Source organism: Hyla sarda, chromosome 3 (genome assembly GCF_029499605.1).
Source record: "Hyla sarda isolate aHylSar1 chromosome 3, aHylSar1.hap1, whole genome shotgun sequence".
Classification (NCBI taxonomy): domain Eukaryota; kingdom Metazoa; phylum Chordata; class Amphibia; order Anura; family Hylidae; genus Hyla; species Hyla sarda.
Window position 1 is genome coordinate 338,425,358 of NC_079191.1, and position 21,476 is coordinate 338,446,833.

General features: G+C 44.1%; 1 protein-coding gene across 1 annotated transcript in view; it reads left to right on the forward strand.

Moving 5' to 3' along the window:
- The window catches only part of TTC27 (tetratricopeptide repeat domain 27), a 367,717-nt gene that overhangs the window by 35,250 nt on the left and 310,991 nt on the right, over positions 1-21,476 (forward strand). The window contains exon 4 of the mRNA XM_056567404.1: positions 8,604-8,733. Coding sequence (XP_056423379.1) covers positions 8,604-8,733 — 130 coding nt within the window. The remainder of the gene's footprint in view (positions 1-8,603; positions 8,734-21,476) is intronic.

Below are 21,476 nucleotides of genomic sequence, written 5' to 3' on the forward strand. Positions count from 1 at the left end.
CAAAATTTCCAAAATCACAATTTTTCAGGGACCAGTTCAGGTTTGAAGTGGATTTGAAGGGTCTTCATCTTAGAAATACCCCACAAATGACCCCATTATAAAAACTGCACCCCCCAAAGTATTCAAAATTACATTCAGTCAGCATTTTAACCCTTTAGGTGTTTCACAGGAATAGCAGCAAAGTGAAGGAGAAAATTCACAATCTTCATTTTTTACACTCGCATGTTCTTGTAGACCCAATTTTTTTATTTTTACAAGCACATACCTCAAATGTCTATGTAAAGTGTTCGGTGGGCGCAGTAGAGCGCTCAGAAGCGAAGGAGCGACAAGGGGATTTTGGAGAGTACGTTCTTCTGAAATGGTTTTTGGGGGGCATGTTGCATTTAGGAAGCCCCTATGGTGCCAGAACAGCAAAATAAACCCACATGGCATACCATTTTGGAAACTAGACCCCTTGAGGAACGTAACAAGGAATAAAGTGAGCCTTAATACCCCACAGGTGTTTCACGACTTTTGCATATGTAAAAAAATAAAATAAAATTTTCACTAAAATGTGTATTTCCCCCCAAATTTCACATTTTTGCAAGGGTTAATAGCAGAAAATATCCCCCAAAATTTGTAACCCCATCTCTTCTGAGTTTGGAGGTACCCCATAAGTTAACCTGAAGTGCACTACGGGCGAACTACAATGCCCAGAAGAGAAGGAGTCATATTTGGCTTTTTGAGACCAAATTTTGCTCGGGGGGCATGTCGCATTTAGGAAGCCCCTATGGTGCCTGGACAGCAAAATAACCCCCACATGGCATACCATTTTGGAAACTAGACCCCTTGAGGAACGTAACAAGGAGTACAGCGAGCATTTACCCCCCCACTGGTGTCTGTCACATCTTTGGAACAGTGGGCTGTACAAAATTTTTTATTTGCACAGCCCAATGTTCCAAAGCTCTGTCAGACACCAGTGGGGTGTAAATTCTCACTGCACTCCTCATTACATTCCATGAGGGGTGTAGTTTCCGAAATGGGGTCACGTGTTTTTTTTTTTGCGTTTGTCAAAACCGCTGTAACAATCAGCCACCCCTGTGCAAATCCCCTCAAATGTACATAGTGCACTCTCCCTTCTGGGCCTTGTTGTGGGCCCCCAGAGCACTTTGCGCCCACATATGGGGTATCTCCGTAGTCGGGAGAAATTGCATTACAAATTTTGGGGGGCTTTTTTCCCTTTTACCTCTTGTCAAAATGAAAAGTATAGGGCAACACCAGCATGTTAGTGTAAAAAGTTTATTTTTTTACACTAACATGCTGGTGTAGACCCCAACTTCACCTTTTCATAAGGGGTGAAAGGAGAAAAAGCCCCCCAAAATTTGTAATGCAATTTCTCCCGACTACGGAGATACCCCATATGTGGCCCTAAACTGTTGCCTTGAAATACGACAGGGCTCCAAAGTGAGAGCGCCATATGCATTTGAGGCCTGAATTAGGGATTTGCATAGGGGTGGACATAGGGGTATTCTACGCCAGTGATTCCCAAACAGGGTGCCTCCAGCTGTTGCAAAACTCCCAGCATGCTTGGACAGTTAACGGCTGTCCGGCAATATTGGGAGTTGTTGTTTTGCAACAACTCGAGGCTCCATTTTGGAAACAGTAGTGTACCAGACGTTTTTCATTTTTATTGGGGAGGGGAGGGGGGCTGTGTAGGGGTATGTGTATATGTAGTGTTTTTTACTTTATATTTTATTTTGTGTTAGTGTAGTGTAGTGTTTTTAGGGGACAGTCACACGGGCGGGGGATTAAAGTAAGTTTCCCATTGCGAGTGTGAGCTGCCGCGCAAAATTTGCTGCATCGCAAACCTGCAGCCTGATACTCACTGTAAGCCCCCTGCCCATGTGAATGTACCCTGTACATTCACGGGGGGGGGGGGGGGGGGGGGGTAACCTCCAGCTGTTGCAAAACTACAACTCCCAGCATGTACAGTCTATCAGTGCATGCTGGTAGTTATAGTTTTGCAACAGCTGGAGGCACATGGGTTGGGAAACACTGAGTTAGGAAACAGACAATGTTTCCCAACCAGTGTGCCTCCAGTTGTTGCAAAACCACTACTCCCAAACATTCTCAGGCATGCTAGAAGTAGTAGTTCGGCAACATCTTTAGAGCCAAATGTTGCCGAACTACAACTCCCAGCATGCTTGGAGTTGTAGTTTTGCAACATCTGGAGGACTACAGTTTGCAGACCACTAATACAGTGGTTCCCAATCTGTGCCCTTCCAGATGTTGCAAAACTACAACTCCCAGTATGCCAAAACTGTCCAGGCATGCTGGGAGTTGTAGTTCTGCAACATCTGAAGGGCCAGATGTTACAGAACTACAACTCCCAGCATGCCTGGGCAGTATGGGCATGCTGAGGATGTGTAGTTTTGCAACATCTAGAAGGGCACAGTGGTCTCCAAAATGTGGACCTCCAGATGTTGCAAAACTGCAACTTCCAGCATGCCCAGACACCAAGGGCTGTCTGGGCATGCTGAGAGTTGTAGTATACAGGGTCCCATTACAGCAATGCATGTCGCTTTACGGCAACGTGCACTGCTGTAAAGGGCCCGACCGCGGCTGAAGAGAAACTCACCTGTTGTTGCCGCTGTCTTCATCGCCGGGATCCGGGTCTTCAGGGACGAGGTAAGTACCGGGCTGATCCCCAGCACTCCCCCGTCCCCCGCTGCATCCTCCGGTCTTCCTCCCGTCCTCTCTGGACTTCCAGGGGTCGGGCAGGGCGGTATAAAGTAACCGCCCACCCCCCTGCGATTGGTCGGTTAGCTAACCGAGGAATCGCAGGGGATAGGAGGAGGTGGCAGGTTTGCCACCTCGCTCCTATACTCCAGCATGGTCCTGGCTGTCTGTGACAGCCGGGATCATGCGAAATTACTGGGCGGTCGGTTCCCAGAGACCCGATCAGCCCGGTATCGCCGCAGATCGCAGGGGCGATTTCCCTCGCGATTTGCGGCGATCTCCGACATGGGGACCCTACATGGCCCTCCTCGGCGTTTACCCTGGATGCCTGCTGAAGCATTTCAGCAGGCATCCGCTTCCGATCTCTGCCCGGAGCGCGGCAGGGACCGGAAAACGCCAGGGCGTAAGTTTACGCCCTGGGTCCTTAAGTACCAGGGCGTCAAATTACGCCCTGGGTCCTGAACAGGTTAAAATAAAATATTAACAAAAGTAAACATTTGGTGCGTAAATGTCCGAACTATTAAAATATAACCTTAACGAACCGTGTGGTCAATGGCGTAAACGTAATTAAAAATACCAGGATTGCAAATTTTTGGTCGCTTCATATACCAGAAAAAAATGAAAGAAAATGAAAGTGATCAAAAAGCCCCATCAAAAGAAAATGGTAGCGATAAAAACTACAGATCACGGTGCAAAAAACAAGCCCTCATACATCCCTGTATACAGAAAAATGAGAAAGTTATAGGGGTCATAAGAGGACAATTTTAACCCCTTAAGGACCAAGGACGTACCGGTACGTCCTTGGTCCTGCTCTTCTGATATAACGCGGGGTTACACAGTAACCCCGCGTCATATCATGGCGGGCCCGGCGTCATAGTGACCCGCCTCTAATAGCCGGGACCCGCCTCTAATAGCGCGCAGCGCCGATCGCGGCGCCGCGCGCTATTAACCCTTTAGCCGCGCGCTCAAAGCTGAGCCGCGCGGCTAAAAGTGAAAGTTCCCGGCTAGCTCAGTCGGGCTGTTCGGGATAGCCGCGGCTAATCGCGGCATCCCGAACAGCTGACAGGACAGCGGGAGGGCCCCTTCCTGCCTCCTCGCTGTCCGATCGCCGAATGACTGCTCAGTGCCTGAGATCCAGACATGAGCAGTCATCCGGCAGAATCGTTGATCACTGGTTTCTTATGAGAAACCAGTGATCAACATAGAAGATCAGTGTGTGCAGTGTTATAGGTCCCTATGGGACCTATAACACTGCACAAAAAAAGTGAAAAAAAAAAGTGAATAAAGATCATTTAACTCCTCCCCTATTAAAAGTTTGAATCACCCCCCTTTTCCAATAAAAAAAAAAAACACAGTGTAAATAAAAATTAAAATAAACATATATGGTATCACCGCGTGCGGAAATGTCCGAATTATAAAAATATATCATTAATTAAACCGCTCGGTCAATGGCGTGCGCGCAAAAAAATTCCAAAGTCCAAAATTGTGCATTTTTGGTCACTTTTTATATCATTTAAAAATGAATAAAAAGTGATCAATAAGTCCTATCAATGCAAAAATGGTACCGTTAAAAACTTCAGATCACGGCGCAAAAAATGAGCCCTCATACCGCCCCATACATGGAAAAATAAAAAAGTTATAGGGGTCAGAAGATGACAATTTTAAACGTATTAATTTTCCTGCATGTAGTTATGATTTTTTCCAGAAGTCCGACAAAATCAAACCTATATAAGTAGGGTATCATTTTAATCGTATGGACCTACAGAATACATATCAGGTGTCATTTTTACCGAAAAATGTACTACGTAGAAACGGAAGCCCCCAAAAGTTACAAAACAGCGTTTTTTTTTCAATTTTGTCGCACAATGATTTTTTTTCCCGCTTCACCATAGATTTTTGGGCAAAATGACTGACGTCATTACAAAGTAGAATTGGTGGCGCAAAAAATAAGCCATCATATGGATTTTTAGGTGTAAATTTGAAAGAGTTATGATTTTTTAAAGGCAAGGAGCAAAAAACGAAAATGCAAAAACGGAAAAACCTCCGGTCCTTAAGGGGTTAAGCATACTCATTTATGTACAAAAAGCTATCGCGTAGTAATATAGAACAAAACCTAGAGAATAGAGAAAATGGGGGAAATTTATCAAAACCTGTCCAGAGGAATAGTTGCTGAGTTGCCCATAGCAACCAATCAGATCGCTTCGTCCATTTTTGAAAAGGCCTCTGAAATAAGAAAGAGCGATCTGATTGGTTGCTATGGTCAACTCGGCAACTTTTCCTTTGGGTAGGTTTTGATAAATCTCCCCCAATGTGTCATTGTGAAATGTGCACTTCATAGAATCAAACCCTTCCCACCCCCAAAATTGCTGTTTACTAAATTGCTGTTTTTTTTTTTTCAATTTCTCCCAATAACATATTTTTTGTTTCACAGTAGATACTGTGGTAAATTGAGTGATGTCATTACAAAGTACAATTGGAGGCACATACCCTCAGATGGGTCTATAGGTGGAAAATTAAGAGTTATGGCTATAAGACGAGGAGGAAAAAACGACCCCCCTCCCCCCCCCCCCCTCTGGTCCTAAATGGAAGACACTTACTCCCAGTGCTCCCTCCCACGCAGCTGCGCTGCACCATAGGGCAACGCAACAACACCAGAGAGTACGCGGACTACACTATACCAGGCTAGGCACATAAAATGCAGAGGATGAATTAAGGTCATTTCTTCTCATTTCATATTCAATCCCCTCAATTTTATGTTCAGTCAATGAACATGAAATTGGGAGGGGGTTGGCTATATGAAATGAGGGGATTGCATATGAAATAGGAGGGATTTCACCATTTGTTAATTATATAGCAATCGCGTATCGAAATTGAAATATTTACCTCCATATTTGCAATCACACAACTTCTCCAAATTGTGCAGCCCCACTGGCTATTACACCCTGAGTGCTGCTTTAAAATCAGAGGGGGTTTTCGGTCTGGCCCTGCTTGCCCGAAGGACTAAATGCATGAAAAATGTATATGTCCCGGGCGTTAAAGGGGTTATCCAAAACTTGTTTTTATATATCAACTGGCTCCAGAAAGTTAAACAGATTTGTAAATTACTTCTATTAAAAAATCTTAATCCTTTCAGTACTTATGAGCTGCTGAAGTTGAGTTGTTGTTTTCTGTCGAAGTGCTCTCTGATGATACCGGTCTCAGGAACTGTCCAGAGTAGAAGCAAATCCCCATAGCAAACCCCTTCTACTCTGTGCAGATCCCGAAACAAGCAGAGATGTTAGCAGAGAGCATTGATGGCAGACAGAAAAGAACAACTCAACTTCAGCAAATGATAATTATTGGAAGGATTAAGATTTTTTAATAGTAGCAATTTACAAATCTGTTCAACTTTCTGGAGCCAGTTGATATTAAAAAAAAAAGTTTTTCCCTTGATAACCCCTTTAAGATTTCCACATCCCTGCTCTAGTATTACCCCTTGCATAAAACCCGACCCAGAATCACACCCAGTGCATTATACAGAGCCCAGAAAACCACTCCACTGCATAATACAGGCCCCAAAATCACATACGGTATTTTCTGATCAGAGTTGTTCACTTTTCCTCTTTTTTTTCCCCCCCCCCCGTCTGGCCCGGACCTCCAGTTTTGACTTGTCTCTGCAGTATCTGACTGACTGACATTTCAGACTAATTTGTTATGGCTATAAGACGAGGAGGAAAAAACGACCCCCCTCCCCCCCCCCCCTCTGGTCCTAAATGGAAGACACTTACTCCCAGTGCTCCCTCCCACGCAGCTGCGCTGCACCATAGGGCAACGCAACAACACCAGAGAGTACGCGGACTATACTATACCAGGCTAGGCACATAAAATGCAGAGGATGAATTAAGGTCATTTCTTCTCATTTCATATTCAATCCCCTCAATTTTATGTTCAGTCAATGAACATGAAATTGGGAGGGGGTTGGCTATATGAAATGAGGGGATTGCATATGAAATAGGAGGGATTTCACCATTTGTTAATTATATAGCAATCGCGTATCGCGACCTCCAGTTTTGACTTGTCTCTGCAGTATCTGACTGACTGACATTTCAGACTAATTTGTCCAGCACCATTCCCACCTCTGTACAAACTTCCTATCAATATTGCCTTAAATAATAATAGTGCCCACTATGTGCCCCCATACACAGTTTCAGCCTCCACACATGCACACTGCCCCCATATTCACATACACAGCCCCTATATAATTGAATACCATAGTTATCCAATGCTGAGTGCTGCCAGCTTTGAGTCATGTCTGACAGTCTAGTTCAGTGTTTCCCAACCAGGGTGCCTCCAGCTGTTGCAAAACTATACCTCCCAGCATGCTAAGCATTATATATCATGGTCTAGGCCAGTGGTGTGCAAGCTGCGGACCACCAGATGTCGCAAAACTACAACTCCCAGCATGCCCCGGACAGCCGTTGTCAGTGCCGGCATGCTAGGAGTTGGAGTTAAGCAACGGCTTGAGGCACCCAGGTTGGGAAACGCCGGTCTAGTTGCTACTGTGATACTTCATGCAGGCCGCAGACTTTTTAATGGTGTTTTCACACAGCATTTCCTAAGCAACCAGTCATGTTACTGGAGAATGGGTAGGGGTTGGACACCTTGACCACTTATTTTGTTGTGTGAACAAATAATTAAGTAAAAGGTTTCTATTAGGGCTGCACGATATATCGCAAAAGCAATCGAATTCCGATTTTTGCTTTTTGCGATATGGCGATACGGGCCCCCGGGAAGTCGTATGATTATCTGCTCCTGTGGCGGGGGCCGGCCAGAACAGGTGAAAACTAATTTAAATACTAGAAGTCAGTGTTTCCCAACCAGGGGGCCTCCAGTTGTTGCAAAACTACAACTCTTAGCATGCCCAGACCGGCAAAGGCTGTCTGGGCATGCTGGGAGTAGTAGGTTCACAACAGCTGGAGGCACCCTGCTAGAAAAACACTGAGCTAAGGGCGCAGGGAGAAAAATAAAAAAAAACCTTCTGCTCACCTAGTCCTGGTCCCTGCAGATTCGTCTCCGTGCGCTCCGAGGTGTCCTCTCTTAGAGTGGTGTCACGCCAGTGATTGGCTGATGGGAAAAGGTTTGAACTGCAGTAATACACTAGGTTTCCCGGGTCCCGCGGAAGATTTGAAATCCACCCGGGAAACCCAGTGTATTGCTGCAGTAAAAGAATGTCACAGGAGGAGGGGGAGGGGAATGTGACAGAAATGGGGGGGAGGAATGTGACAGAAGGGGGCGGGGAATGTGACAAGGGGAGGGGGGGGGAATGTGGCAAGGGGGGGGAGAATGTGACAAGGGGGGGGGAGAATGTGACAAGGGGGGGGGAGAATGTGACAAGGGGGGGGAGAATGTGACAAGGGGGGGGGGAGAATGTGACGGGGTGTGATAAGGGGGAGGAGAATGTGACAAGGGGATGTGTGACAAGGGGGGGATGTGATGGGAGGAGAATGTGACAAGGGGAGATGTGAAATAGGCGGTGGGCATAAAATGGGTGGATAGATGTGAAATGGAGGCGATTGGAAGTGAAATGGGGAATTCACCATTTTTTTTAATTATATGTCATCGCATATCGCAATCGCAATATTTAGGCCCAAAATCGCAATCGCACATTTTCCCCATATCGTGGAGCCCTAGTTTCTATTTGTAAGGCATTTCACTTGATATGTTTAAATGAGACAGCAGAATCCCATTAAAGTCAATGGACAGGTAATTTGGGCAGAATTTATGGCTGAATTCTTTCACGGAATTGTGCAACGTAGATGGAATGTTTTTTTAATCTGCCAACACATTCTATATTTCTATATTTTGGGGAGTGTACAGTGATTGATGCAATCTTTTTTTTCTCATAGACAACTACTGGTGTTTCTTTTGGGAGTAAGCTGCCTGCACCTCTTTGTACAGAGCAATTGGACTGGACCACCTGTGCTTTCAGAACCTCAAGATGTTTTGCACTCCTTTTTGCTCAAGCACTTTACAGAGGTATCATGATAACAATGTTCTGGAATGTACTTTTTTTATTTGCTTCTATGACTGTTGCTGACTTATCAACCTGTATGTGCTAACATGATAAAGGAATATTTATAAAGCATGACATGTTCAAATGCAGTTCTATTTCACACCCTTTAAAGATTATGCTGACGTATTATTGGTTGTAATGCAATACAGAAATTTAGGTGCACTACTGTGGTAGATGTATACAATGACATTGGCTATCCCTCAACACTGATGTTAAAATTGAGACATTCGCCAGTGTATCCTTATATGAAGGACATACCAGAGCCCGCACACCAACGCCAAGGTTTCTCAAATGGCGCGGGACCTAACGCGAACCTACCTGTGCGTAATAAGCAAAAACTGGGCCCTGGTTGAGGGATAGCCAATGTCATTGTATACATCTACCACAGTAGTGCACCTAAATTTCTGTATTGCATTATTCTAATTGTTACACATCCACACCGTTTATCTGGTGTAGGATTCTATTGTGGCACTGGTAGTCCGCTGCAGGCATCCTCCATTGTATGCATTTTTATGCTGGGGATCGCCCCTAGCAACGGACTACAAGGGCAGGATCTGCTCCCCCAGTATAAATGCACAACTGCATTTGGGGTTGAGCACCTCCAGCCATTTGAGACCACGTTTTTTGTTGCTATTATTGGTTGTCTAGTTAGGTTCTTTGCAATTTCAGAAGATAGTGGAGGCGTAGTTAGCTTCAACATTCCTATTGCAGCTTAGTCTTCCACAATTATACTATTGAAATCACAGCATTAAAGAAACAGTTCAGGCAAAACAGTTATCCCCAGAATTTACAAATGGAACATTTGAAGCCATTATAAACCTACTTGCAGATCAATTCATCCGTTTTTTAAAAAAGTTGTAATAGGAGTTTTTATGTAATAAAAGGGGTAGTCCCAGGATCAAAACTTATACCCTATCCACAGAGATGTAGGCTAACTAGCCGATCGGTGAGGGTTCAAGCACGGAGACCTGCACCAATAACTAGAACAAAGGTCAGTTGTCCCCCTGAGTCAATTTCCTTGACAATTTAAAAGGCAGTAACTTTCCTGGGAAGTGTAAGGACTATTTACAGGGGTATTTTTTTTATTTGACTATGCTACAGGGGCTGTAAAGTTAGTGCAGTTCATTAAAAAGTGTCTGTTCTTGTGTTTTATGTGGTCTTGCAATTCTTTGATTTTTGCCCCAAGGTTAATTTGTAGATGGGGGGTTTAGAGGGGTGGATAACCCCATTAAAATGGTGGACTACTGTTTGCAGCAGGGACTGGCAAAATAATCCTGTGCGATGACCAATCAGAAATGTGCTGTTTCTTTAGACAGCAGTGCATTTCCAAACAGATTCATTCTTTCAGAGGTGTCTGCAATTTGAATTTCCATTGTGGAAATTCTGCTGGTGCCCGATGTAGCAGAATACCATTGAAAACAATGGGAGGCTGCTTCAACAGAATTTCCAAGCTGAATTTTTCTGCCTGATTCTGCTAGTAAGTTCCGCCGTGTGAATGGGTCGTAATTGTCTTCATGCAGTTACAGAGTCCATTTAATCCATGGCCAATCCAAAACAGAGTCTTTTAAAGTTGGGACAAAAACAATGGGTGTTAATAAGAAGCAACTATTTCTGCCTCAATTCTTCTGGGAAAGCTTTTCACAAGATGTCCGAAAGGCTTTTTAGTAATTTGTACCCATACTATATAACCTAAAAAGCATTTTTTAGGTCTGCAGGGGTGTGGAAATTTTATAAAAAACTACTTGTCCACGGGACTAAAATGGAGCTAAATCTACTTGTCCCTCATGACGATCCACTTGTCCCGTTTTTTCCTCCTCGCCCTATAATAGCCATAACTACCTACTATAAGGATATCTTTTAATTTTTCAATAACATATTCTCTGACCCAAAAAAAAAAAATAATATTGCAGATTTGGTGTTTTTCTTTTCTGCGCCATTTACCTTGTGGTTGAGGTAACAGGTTAGTTTTATACTTAAGGCCGCCTGGTTACAGCAATACAAGATTTGTATCGTTTACATCATGTTTTACTAATTCTGGACTTTTTCAAATTTTTTTAATTGCCATTTTTTAACCCCTGTAGCTTTATTTTTTATCCGCATACCAGGCTGTATGCGCCATAATCAGTTTTTTTGTATCGGTACCATCTTGGTATTGATCTGACTTTTTAATCGCTTTTTAACTTTTTTTTCTGGGATATTATAAAAATTGCAAATCTGTGGTTTGGTATTTTTTTACATTTACCGTAGGGGATACATAATGTTATATTTTCATAGGTCGGACAATTACGCACGAAGCGATACCAAATATGTTTATTTTTATTATGTTTACATGTTTTTATATAGGAAAAGGGGGCGATTTGAACTTTTAACATGGAAGGGGGTTAATGCAGCGGTCTTCAAACTGTGGCCCTCCAGATGTTGCAAAACTACAACTCCCAGCATGCCCGGACAGCCAACGGCTGTCCTGGCATGCTGGGAATTGTAGTTTTGTAACATCTGGAGGGGCACAGTTTGAAGACCACTAGGTTAATGTATGTCTTTCAAACTTTTATTAAAACTTTTTTATTTTATTTTATTTATTTATTTTTTTACACTTTATTACACTTATAGGAGGAATCATTAGATTCCTCAGACAGATGAATAGAGTTCTATTGAACTCTATTAATCTGTGTGCTCTGTGATCCATTGATAGAGCCTAGTCCAGCCAGGATCTATCAATGACAGAGTGGGACAGGAGGAAGCAGAGGTAAGTCCTCTGGCTACCGCCATAGTGGATCGCCCCCCTGCGATCGCGCTGCGGGGGGGCGATCCACCCCGCTAGCCCACCAGGAAGCATTCACATGTCCCTTTAGACGCCGCTGTCAGCTTTGACAGCGGCGATCTAAAGGGTTAATAGCCAGCCGCATGCTGGCTATTAGCGGCGGCCCCCGGCTACTGAGAACAGCCGGGGGCTGCAGAGTATGGAGTGGGCAGGAATCCGGACCAGCTCCATACATACTGCAGAGCGCCGCATACATCTCCCCGTGCAGACGCGCCTCCTCCCCTCAGCTCTCCGAAGCTACAGCTGGGGGGAGTGAAGGCAGAGGACGCAGGTCTGCATGGGGAGCAAGAAGCCACGCCCCCTCATCTCCCCCCGCACGTCTGCAGAGCAGGGGAGAGATGACAAATACTGTATACTGCTTCTCATCTCCCCTGCTCTGCTTCCGAGGACACAGGCTGCAGAGTATGGAGCGGGCAGGAGTCGGCAGCCCGCTCCATACAGACTGCAGATCCGCCGCACTTGTCAGGTCCGGCCCTGCTTGCCCGAAGCCGGGCTAAGGGCCGGACAAATTCACCTGCCCGGCACCCAAAACTGCTAGTCCCGGGCGTCGGGCGATAGAAATTCCACATCCCTGGTCTGGCTTCATGTGGCATACCAATTCATCTTAAAGGTGTTTGATGTGTTTAATATCAATGCTCTACGTGGGCCACTTTTAAACAAACAACAAAAAACGTGGTCTCAAATGGCTGGAGGTGCTCAACCCCAAATGCGGTTGTGCATTTATACTGGGGGAGCAGATCCTGCCCTTGTAGTCCGTTGCTAGGGGCGATCCCCAGCATAAAAATGCATACAATGGAGGATGCCTGCAGTGGACTACAAGTGCCACAATAGAATCCTACACCAGATAGACGGTGTGGATGTGTAACAATTAGAATAATACAATACAGGAATATGGGTGCACTACTGTGGTAGATGTATACAATGACATTGGCTAATCCCTCAACACTGGTGTTAAAATGGAGACATTCACCAGTGTATCCTTATATGAAGGACATACCAGAGCCCGCACACCAACGCCAAGGTTTCTCAAATGGCGCGGGACTTAACGCTAATACTACCTGTGCGTGATAAGCAACAGGGGCCAGTGGGCAATTACGGCAGCATTAGGCCGACTCACAGCGTCCTCCAGGTACCCTCCAGTGTGGCTGTGACTGCAAGCCCCGCCTAAGTTGGCTAATATAGGTGCATGGCCTCACAGGTGCTACCCTAATGCTGCCTGGAAGATATTCAAGGCGCATTACAATTGGAGTTTACACACCTCCAAGTATAAAATTTAAACAAACAACAAAAAACGTGGTCTCAAATGGCTGGAGGTGCTCAACCCCAAATGCGGTTGTGCATTTATACTGGGGGAGCAGATCCTGCCCTTGTAGTCCGTTGCTAGGGGCGATCCCCAGCATAAAAATGCATACAATGGAGGATGCCTGCAGTGGACTACAAGTGCCACAATAGAATCCTAGACAAGATAGACGGTGTGGATGTGTAACAATTAGAATGATGCAATACAGAAATTTAGGTGCACTACTGTGGTAGATGTATACAATGACGTGGGCCACTTTTGCTCAACCACACTAAAGTTGTCAAACCATGTTTTTATGGACCTTGCAGCACATGGGTATGGGTATGTGGCCAATGCCTTGTTTAAAACGAATCTGTCAGCTGCCAAAGGCCTTACAAACAGCTGACAATATAACATTACATGTAGGACACTTGTACACTCACTACATTTGTTTTCACTCTCTGTATTTTATATTTGAAAACAACTGCTTTATTTATTAGGTCCAAAGAGGTGGAGCCAAGCCCCTGAAGTTCTGCAGGCTGACACGCCTCTCCGCTCCACCTCCCTGCCCCATGCCAGCATCATTTTCTAGCAGTAGGCATACTCACCGTGCATGTGTTCAGTAAGCTCCACCAGACCCATAGACAGTAAATGGAAACACAGATGCACTACCACTCCATTATCACAAGTAACAAATTCTCGGTCTCATGTTGAGTGTACAGTTGGGCCCTAAGAGTATGTTCACACTGCGGAATCTCCACTTGGAGAATTCTGCGAGCAGAGATTCCATCTGGCGGCTGCCGCTGAAAATACTTCGGCGTTAGGACTGGGCAGCACTGCGCCTTCACCTTTGATGGCTATGCAGTGCTCGAGGACTTCCGTGCAAAGAATGAACATGTTCTTTCTTTGCGTGGAACCATTTCAGTGGCAGCATTGTCTGCTGCTGAAATTCCTTAGTGTAAACAGGTCGCGCGGAAGACCCATTCACACTGATGATAATGTTCACAGTGTGGAATTACGCAGTGTAAACATACCCTAAGCGGTCATACATTAATAACCTGACTTTTAGGGTACATTCCCACACGGCGTATTTGCTGCTGCGTATTTTATTTTCTCTGTTGAAGTCAATGGGTAGGAAAATACGCAGCACCAAATACGCAGCAAATACACAGCAAAATACACCACGTGGGAATGCACCCTTAAAGAAGGAAAAAATTTAAAAAACAGATGTAAATTAATAAAAGATACTATTTAGGTGCAACTGGGTGTTGAAGACCACATTAACATGTAAATAGATGTTGGTTACATTTACCTTTCTTTTTAATTGTTGTTTTAAAGGGGTACTCCGCTGCTCAGCGTTTGGAACAAACTGTTCCGAACGCTGGAGCCGGCGTCGGGAACTCGTGACGCCATAGCCCCACCCCCTCATGATGTCATGCCCTGCTACCCTCAAGGCAAGTCTATGGGAGGGCGCGTGTGCGCGTGTCTGTCACGCTCCTTCCCATAAACTTGCATTGAGGGGGGTGGGGCTATGACGTAACGAGCTCCCAGCTCCAACGTTGGGACAGTTTGTTCCAAACGCTGAGCAGAGGAGTACCCCTTTAAGCATTGCACATTTTCTGTAAGAGAGAGCACCACTTTACTAGCGTCAGACAGCTCATACCAGCGGACATACACAAGTCTTGATATCATAGATCAAAGTTTTCAATTATGCATATTTTATGCTATTCCTAAAAGCTCTCGATGTCAGAATACCTGATATATAGGAAATGCTTCTTTTCTTCTCTGCTGGCTCGGATAGATACAGTTGGTCATTAATAGTCCAAACACACAGCTGCCCGGTAACCACATAGCAGAGTGGTAGTAGAAGAATGATAAAGAACCGAAAGGCGACGATAAGTATATTTGATGACTTGTTTGTTCAGGGAGATAGGACGTCCCAGCACACAAGCAAGGCTTAGAAGGTCTTGAACCATGACATGTGATTTCCATATGAGCCCAGCTGGAATAAAACCGAATTAACCTTATCTAGAAAGTGAATGATCTAGTTTTTTGATGAACGCTCAGTGCTTTTGATTATACTTAATTGAAACTTTGTATTAGTGAAATGAAAATGATTTATCACTTTGCTCTTGTGCATATCCACAAGGTCTCTCTTGTCTAATTTATTCTGAGCGAGCTCTATCTCCATACTTTGTTTGCCAAGAGTGGCGAGTTCCCCCATGAATAAACTGTTGATAATAAGCTGTAAAAATGTCTGGTGGATTAAAAATGAGGCTTTTGGATGGAAACAAGGTGGATATAATCAGCAGGGCTAGAAATAGAACATTTAAGTAATCACGCTTACAGTACAGAAGGCTATATGTTTTGCAAGGATAGATCATTATTTTTTCATTTCTTCTCTGCTGGTAAATGACTCCCACACGTGTTAAGAATATATTTTTATGGTTATAAGAATGTGGGAGAGGCAACTACTGTATAATAAATGTAGTATTTATTGTGCATACACTATGTTTATGGATTTATGTAGTTCAAATTAGCAAAAATTCCAATTATAAATGATGCATTATTAATTAACAAAAAAAAAAAAGAGGAAGGAATGTGTGTAAAAAATCAATTGAAAATCTATAAATGTTAGCAAATTCATTCTCCTTGGTAACTAGCCCATAGCCTGGATCAGTGTTTCCCAACCCAGTCCTCAAGGCACACCAACAGTCCAGGATTTGAATTTTTCCCTGTTCTGTTCCAATGGAGTAACTGAAAAAACCCGGAATGTTGGTGTGCCTTGAGGACTGGGTTGGGAAACACTGGCCTAGATGACTATATAAATTCAGTCTGGCCATCGTCTTGTGATATCTGCCTTTAGAATGCTGAAGTGATTATCTTTCTGTTATATTAGTATTAATATTTACAAAAGGAACTGCAATGTTCTCATTGCTGAGATTGCTTAAAGCGTACCTGTCATTTCAGGTAACTTTTCAGCATAAGCTGTCGTGTATGTGTGTACATGAGCAGCAGAACAATGGAGAATTTTGCAGTTTACAAATTTTTTTTTTTTGTCAACTCAAGAGTCCTGGTTGTTCCAAACATCATACATTTAAGAATTATGGTGGCTTCTGTGCTTCTGGCAACTTACAGTGCAACACATTTTTTTTGTACAGCAAAAACAAAAAGAAAAATAGCCAGCACAACTACTTAATACACTGGTGCACGCTGCTGCGGCAAATACAGAGTATACAAAAAAGAAGGTTGCAGCAGCACTCTTGGTAAAAAAAAATGGAGGATCTTAGCACACTTTTTGATCAAAACTTGTCCCCCATCCACCACGCGAAGGTGGCCTCATTTCGGATGGTACCCTAACACTCATTTCACTCACCTCTGCTGGGCATATGGCCTCTGACTGAGTGACATGCTGGATCCATATCAATTTATAAAACCACTCCCCCGAAAAATGGAGGCTCTTAGCGCACTTTGCCCATTTCCAGATCTCTGAGCTCTACAGACATGATGATTGTCACGATTACACCCTATCGGTCCAGCCAAGACATTAGAGAGAGTGTGATGGTGCAAGGGTTAAGGCCACCAGACCTCTGGGTATACACTACTAGTCCCAGCAAGTCACCAAATTAACCCTTAGATAAATGTGTTTTACCAGAGCCTCCTTCAGAAAGGGGAGCTCATATATTTAGAGATCAAAGACCAGAGCTGATTAATGAAACATTTAATCTGATAAAAGGTATCACAGTGCTGACTATATAAAAATACAGGAACAATTTACATACAGGTATAAAAATATATAAGAGTTTTGAAAGACAAGTTCAGAAAACAAAAATGAAGTTCTTACAGCATGATGGTATAGCCGTCCTTTGTGAGTGAGAGTCCAGCTCTTGTCAGCTTTGGGCACAGCCTTGAACACACAACTTTGACTCTAGCATTGTTTAAATATCATATCCGCTTTCTTGGGAGGGAGACTCCATTCCCCCCTCCCCTCTGATCCAACCAGGGGGTCTTCTCTCTTCCTGGCCCCCTTATCTGTGTGATTATATGATGGGACCAGAGTGCCCCTTACATCCTGCTGCTTCAAAAGAGCCTTTGACTTCAAAGGAGATGTAAACAAACAGCCAGACCCCCAATAAAATGCAGTACACAAAAAGGATACACCGTCTGAATGACCTCTCACCCATGTCTTGGATAATACATTACACACAGTTATAATTATAATACACATATAGGCCTTGGGCCTGACAATGAGGTATTATAGAGTGACTCAACAGACTTCAGTTCCTCTGTCTGCTTTCTTCATATTTTGACCATATAATATTGATCACATAGTATTTAGTTTATTTTGTTACAGACTCCTTAGATAAGACAGTTTTCTCCATCCAAGAGTCACATATTATACTTGGTACAGTGCAGGGATGCAAGAAGGAAGCTATTAGTCCTTTAGTAAACACTTGTGGGCTGCTTAAAGTGTACCGGTCACAAAAAAAATAAATAAATAAATAAATAAAACACCCAGGCTTACCCTGCTTTACTGAAGTATTATGTTTGAGGCTTTTCAGACTTTTCGGGAAGTCTTTTATGCCTTTTATGCCTTTATTGCCCTTTGGTATGCTGCTCACTGCAATTCAATGGACTACAGAGGAGGGAGCCTTCCTCTCAGCAGAGTTGATATGCCGTGCATTTGCTGCTGCCCTCACTCTCTTCTCTCACAGGACAATTAGCAGTAAGTTATGCTCTTAAAGGGGTTATCCACCATAGGGTAATTTTAGTACTTACCTTCCAGGCAGTAATGGACATGCTTAGGAAAGAGTCCACCATAATGCTGCTGCTTTTTTTTTTTGTAAAATGGATATCCTGTTGGAGTTCCTCCCACACTTCAACCACCTCACCCATTACAGCACAGCTAATTACCCTTTCATGCTGTGCTGTCTTTTTTAACTACAATTCCTTGCCGCCCTGTGGAGAATGATCTCCCTCACACCCAATGATCTCTCCACCCATTGAAACTCAGGCATGCTCCCTTTTAACACCTGACTGTAATGCCCCAACGGGTGTGGTCCCGCTGTACCACGTACCGGTTTAGTGTAGGGCACCAAGTTTAAGTGTTCCCCTGGTTTACACTCTTTATCCTGCTCCTGGATGCAGAAGCTGGTGTGAGCTACAAGGAAACACCAGTTTGCTGCCACTACAGGGAAACACCAGATCGTTGCCACAAGAGTCCCGGTAAACTGAACGAGCAGGCCAAGCACCGGGGATACAGGCAGGTGAGAGCGAGCTGATACTGGAGATGTAAGAACACAACAGGTGGAGTTAGACACTGCAGGGCAGGACAGGTAATTTAGCAGAGCTGGTGCTGTTAAAGCGCAACTGTCATGGGTATTGTACCCCCCAGACTAATACCATGATAGTATAAATGATGACACTTGTAAGCAGCTATACCTGTGGCTGCTCTTTATCACACGTTATCAGCAGGAAAATAGTTTTATTGTGCGGTCAGCAACTGTCATATTGGCGTGGCTGGGGGTCGTAATGCCCCGCCTCCACCACGCCTATCTCCTGTAAGTGAGCGCTGGGACCACTTTGTGATTGACACACAGGTCCCCACCCCCCGATGTCCATGATGTGCTGTCCGGCGTGACTCCACTGAGCCTATGCATATTATGTTCACCTTTATGATATATGAAATACAGTGCCCGTACTCCTCTTTTTTCTTCTCCTGGTGCCGGAGACGCGCTGCTTCTGCTTTCACTAGAGGCAGAGAGAAAGCGCTTGCTCCCGTTTTCTGCCACTAGCTCAGTGCGCCTGTGCAGTGCTAGAGGCAGGGAGCGAACGCTCTCTGCCTTTAGTGAAAGCAGAATCAGCACGTCTCCGGCACCATGAGAAGAAAGAAGAGGAGTACGGGCACTGAATATCATAAAGGTGCACATAATATGTATAGACTCAGTGAAGTCACGCCGGACCGCACATCATGGACATTGGGGGGTGGGGACCTGTGTGTCAATCACACAGCGGTCCCAGTGCTCACTTACAGGAGATAGGAGTGGCGGAGGTGGGGCATTACGATCCCCGGCCACGCATATCCAACAGTGGCTGACCGAACTATAAAACTATTTTCTTGCTGATAACGTGTGATAAAGAGTAGCCACAGGTATAGCTGCATCATCTATACTATTATGGTATTAGTCTGGGGGGTACAATATCCATGACAGTTGCATTATAAAACAGTAAAGCTAAGTAGCTCAGGTTCAGCTAGATGGAACAAGAGAGGCATAGTCAAACAGTCCGAGATCATACACTGGAGAGGCTAAACAGGAGCAGAGGGATCGCGCAGAGATGAAGTCAGGAAACTAGAATGCAGCAACACAGCAGGTAACTCCTTCACTTGCTGAAACTACAATATTGCTCAGGCAAGGAACGGAGGGTGGAGCGCCCTTAAATAGGTGAGGCCAGTCAGGGATTAAAGGGGAAGCAGAATCACAGACTCGCACGGACCCTTAAAGAGGCAGGCCTTGTGTGACCTCACTAGATGCACCAGACACTGTCACTGCCTGAGACAGTGCAGAAGGAAGGAATAGTCCGGAGCCTGCAGTGATGAGGAGGAGCAAGTAGTTTGGCTAAGGTAGGCCAGCGTTACACTGACTAGTGATATTATGTCTCGGCCGCACTGCAACCTTGGAAAAGCTCAGACAATACTAATTTTGTATGCTGCTAAAAACAAACACCAGGGCAAAGAGCAAGACCACCACCAAACACAGGTACAGACACTATTTTACAAACTACCCCTTTAAGAACCATCCTGGCTTGGTGTTTGCAGCAAAGTTGCCGGCATTCTTCTCTACTGGGGCTTCTGTGCGCATTCCTTCATGTGAACTTTGTCCCTCACCGTACAGCCGAGACACAGACTGTGATATAGAGACATATAGATATGTCAGCATCTGCTATGTACAAGGACCCCAAGTGGATGATAATATAAGAAACCTTTTCTATTATTTATAAACATATTTGGTTAATAAAGCATATTACAAATAGGCACATATTTTATTCCTCTACAATATACTAGATGTTTTCACATCTGACATCAGTGAATCAGGGAATCTGTCATTAGTGTCACCCGCACTTATCTGTTGGTTCAGGCTAGTAGTGCGGGTGACACTGATAATGATACTTACCTATTCCTGATATGTGGTCCCATTCGTCCGTTATGCTTCTTATTCAGTTGGCAGGCTTGGTGCAGGGGTGGAGCTCCTGGAGCATGCTAAAATCACCACTGCTGCTCCTTCACTATGCCTGTCTGCAAGCAGGCTTGAGGAAGCAGCAGCTGGGATGTCAGTCTGCTCCTGGTGTGCTGCTTGTGAACCAAGTCTACTGTCCAAATAAGAAGCATAACAGACTAACAGGACAATGAATCAGAGATAGGTAAGTATCATTATCATGAGTGTCACCTGCACTTGCAGGCTGTACCAACAGGTAAGTGCGGGTGACACTGGTGACAGATTCCCTTTAAGGCCCCTGAATGACCAGTTAACCTATCAATGCGCTAAACCATATTGACACTTAATGTTCCCTTTGAGTTTATTTGGTGTATCAGTAGTGTTGACACCCTGTTGCTCTGATAGTAACAGTAGCCATTAGCTTCTTCTTTGATTTTTAGGGTTAAAAGAAAGTCTATCTGAAAATGACATTGAATGATATTTGACTATATTTCATTAAAATGCCTCCTTTATACATATATCAGAGCTCCCCTTTGTGAATACAGACTTGTGAATTTAATCATTAGTTAGGTTCCTGGTATTATGATTTCTTAGCACGTCACATTCCTTATGTAAAGATTAATTCTTTTTGCCCAGAAAGTACACACTAATCTCTCATCGTGGTATATATATGAATCAATATTCTTGTATTAGTTTGCATAAGAAATTAATGAACTCTGCGGTTGATCTTCCCTACGGTTTTCTTTCCTTACTGATGTATTTCACGTTGTTCCGTCTATTGATTACAGTTTTTTGTTGTGCCTTTCTTTTTTATATTCTTGATTAGTAAATTATAGTAGTTTTTTTTTTAAGTAAAATTTGAGAAGAATGTACATTTACGCTAGGGTTGCCAATGTCTACAAATTCCTGGGCAGTCTATAAAGATAGGCCACTCTTTTCTAGTGTTTGTTAAACAAATTTAATCTGTCGATGATATTTGTTAAAGGGGTACTCCGCTGCTCAGCATTTGGAGCAAACTGTTCCGAACACTGGAGCTGGGAGCTCATTATGTCATAGCCCCGCCCCCTCTTGATGTCATGCCAGCCCCCTCAATGCAAGTCAATAGACTTGCATTGAGGGGGCGGGGCATGACATCATGAGGGGGCGGGGCTATGACATAACGAGCTCCAAGCTCCAGCGTTCAGAACAGTTTGTTCCAAACGCTGAGCAGCAGAGTACCCCTTTAAGTTAGTCGCTAGTACAGATAATTGTAACTGTAGCTGATATGTACAAATATACATGCATATACATGTCACCTATAATCCCCATGATTCATTATGGTTTTCCAATGTGAAGTGAAGAGCGGGGCAGCGTGCTTCACTCCCCTGAAAGCCATCAGATCTGAGTGATGCA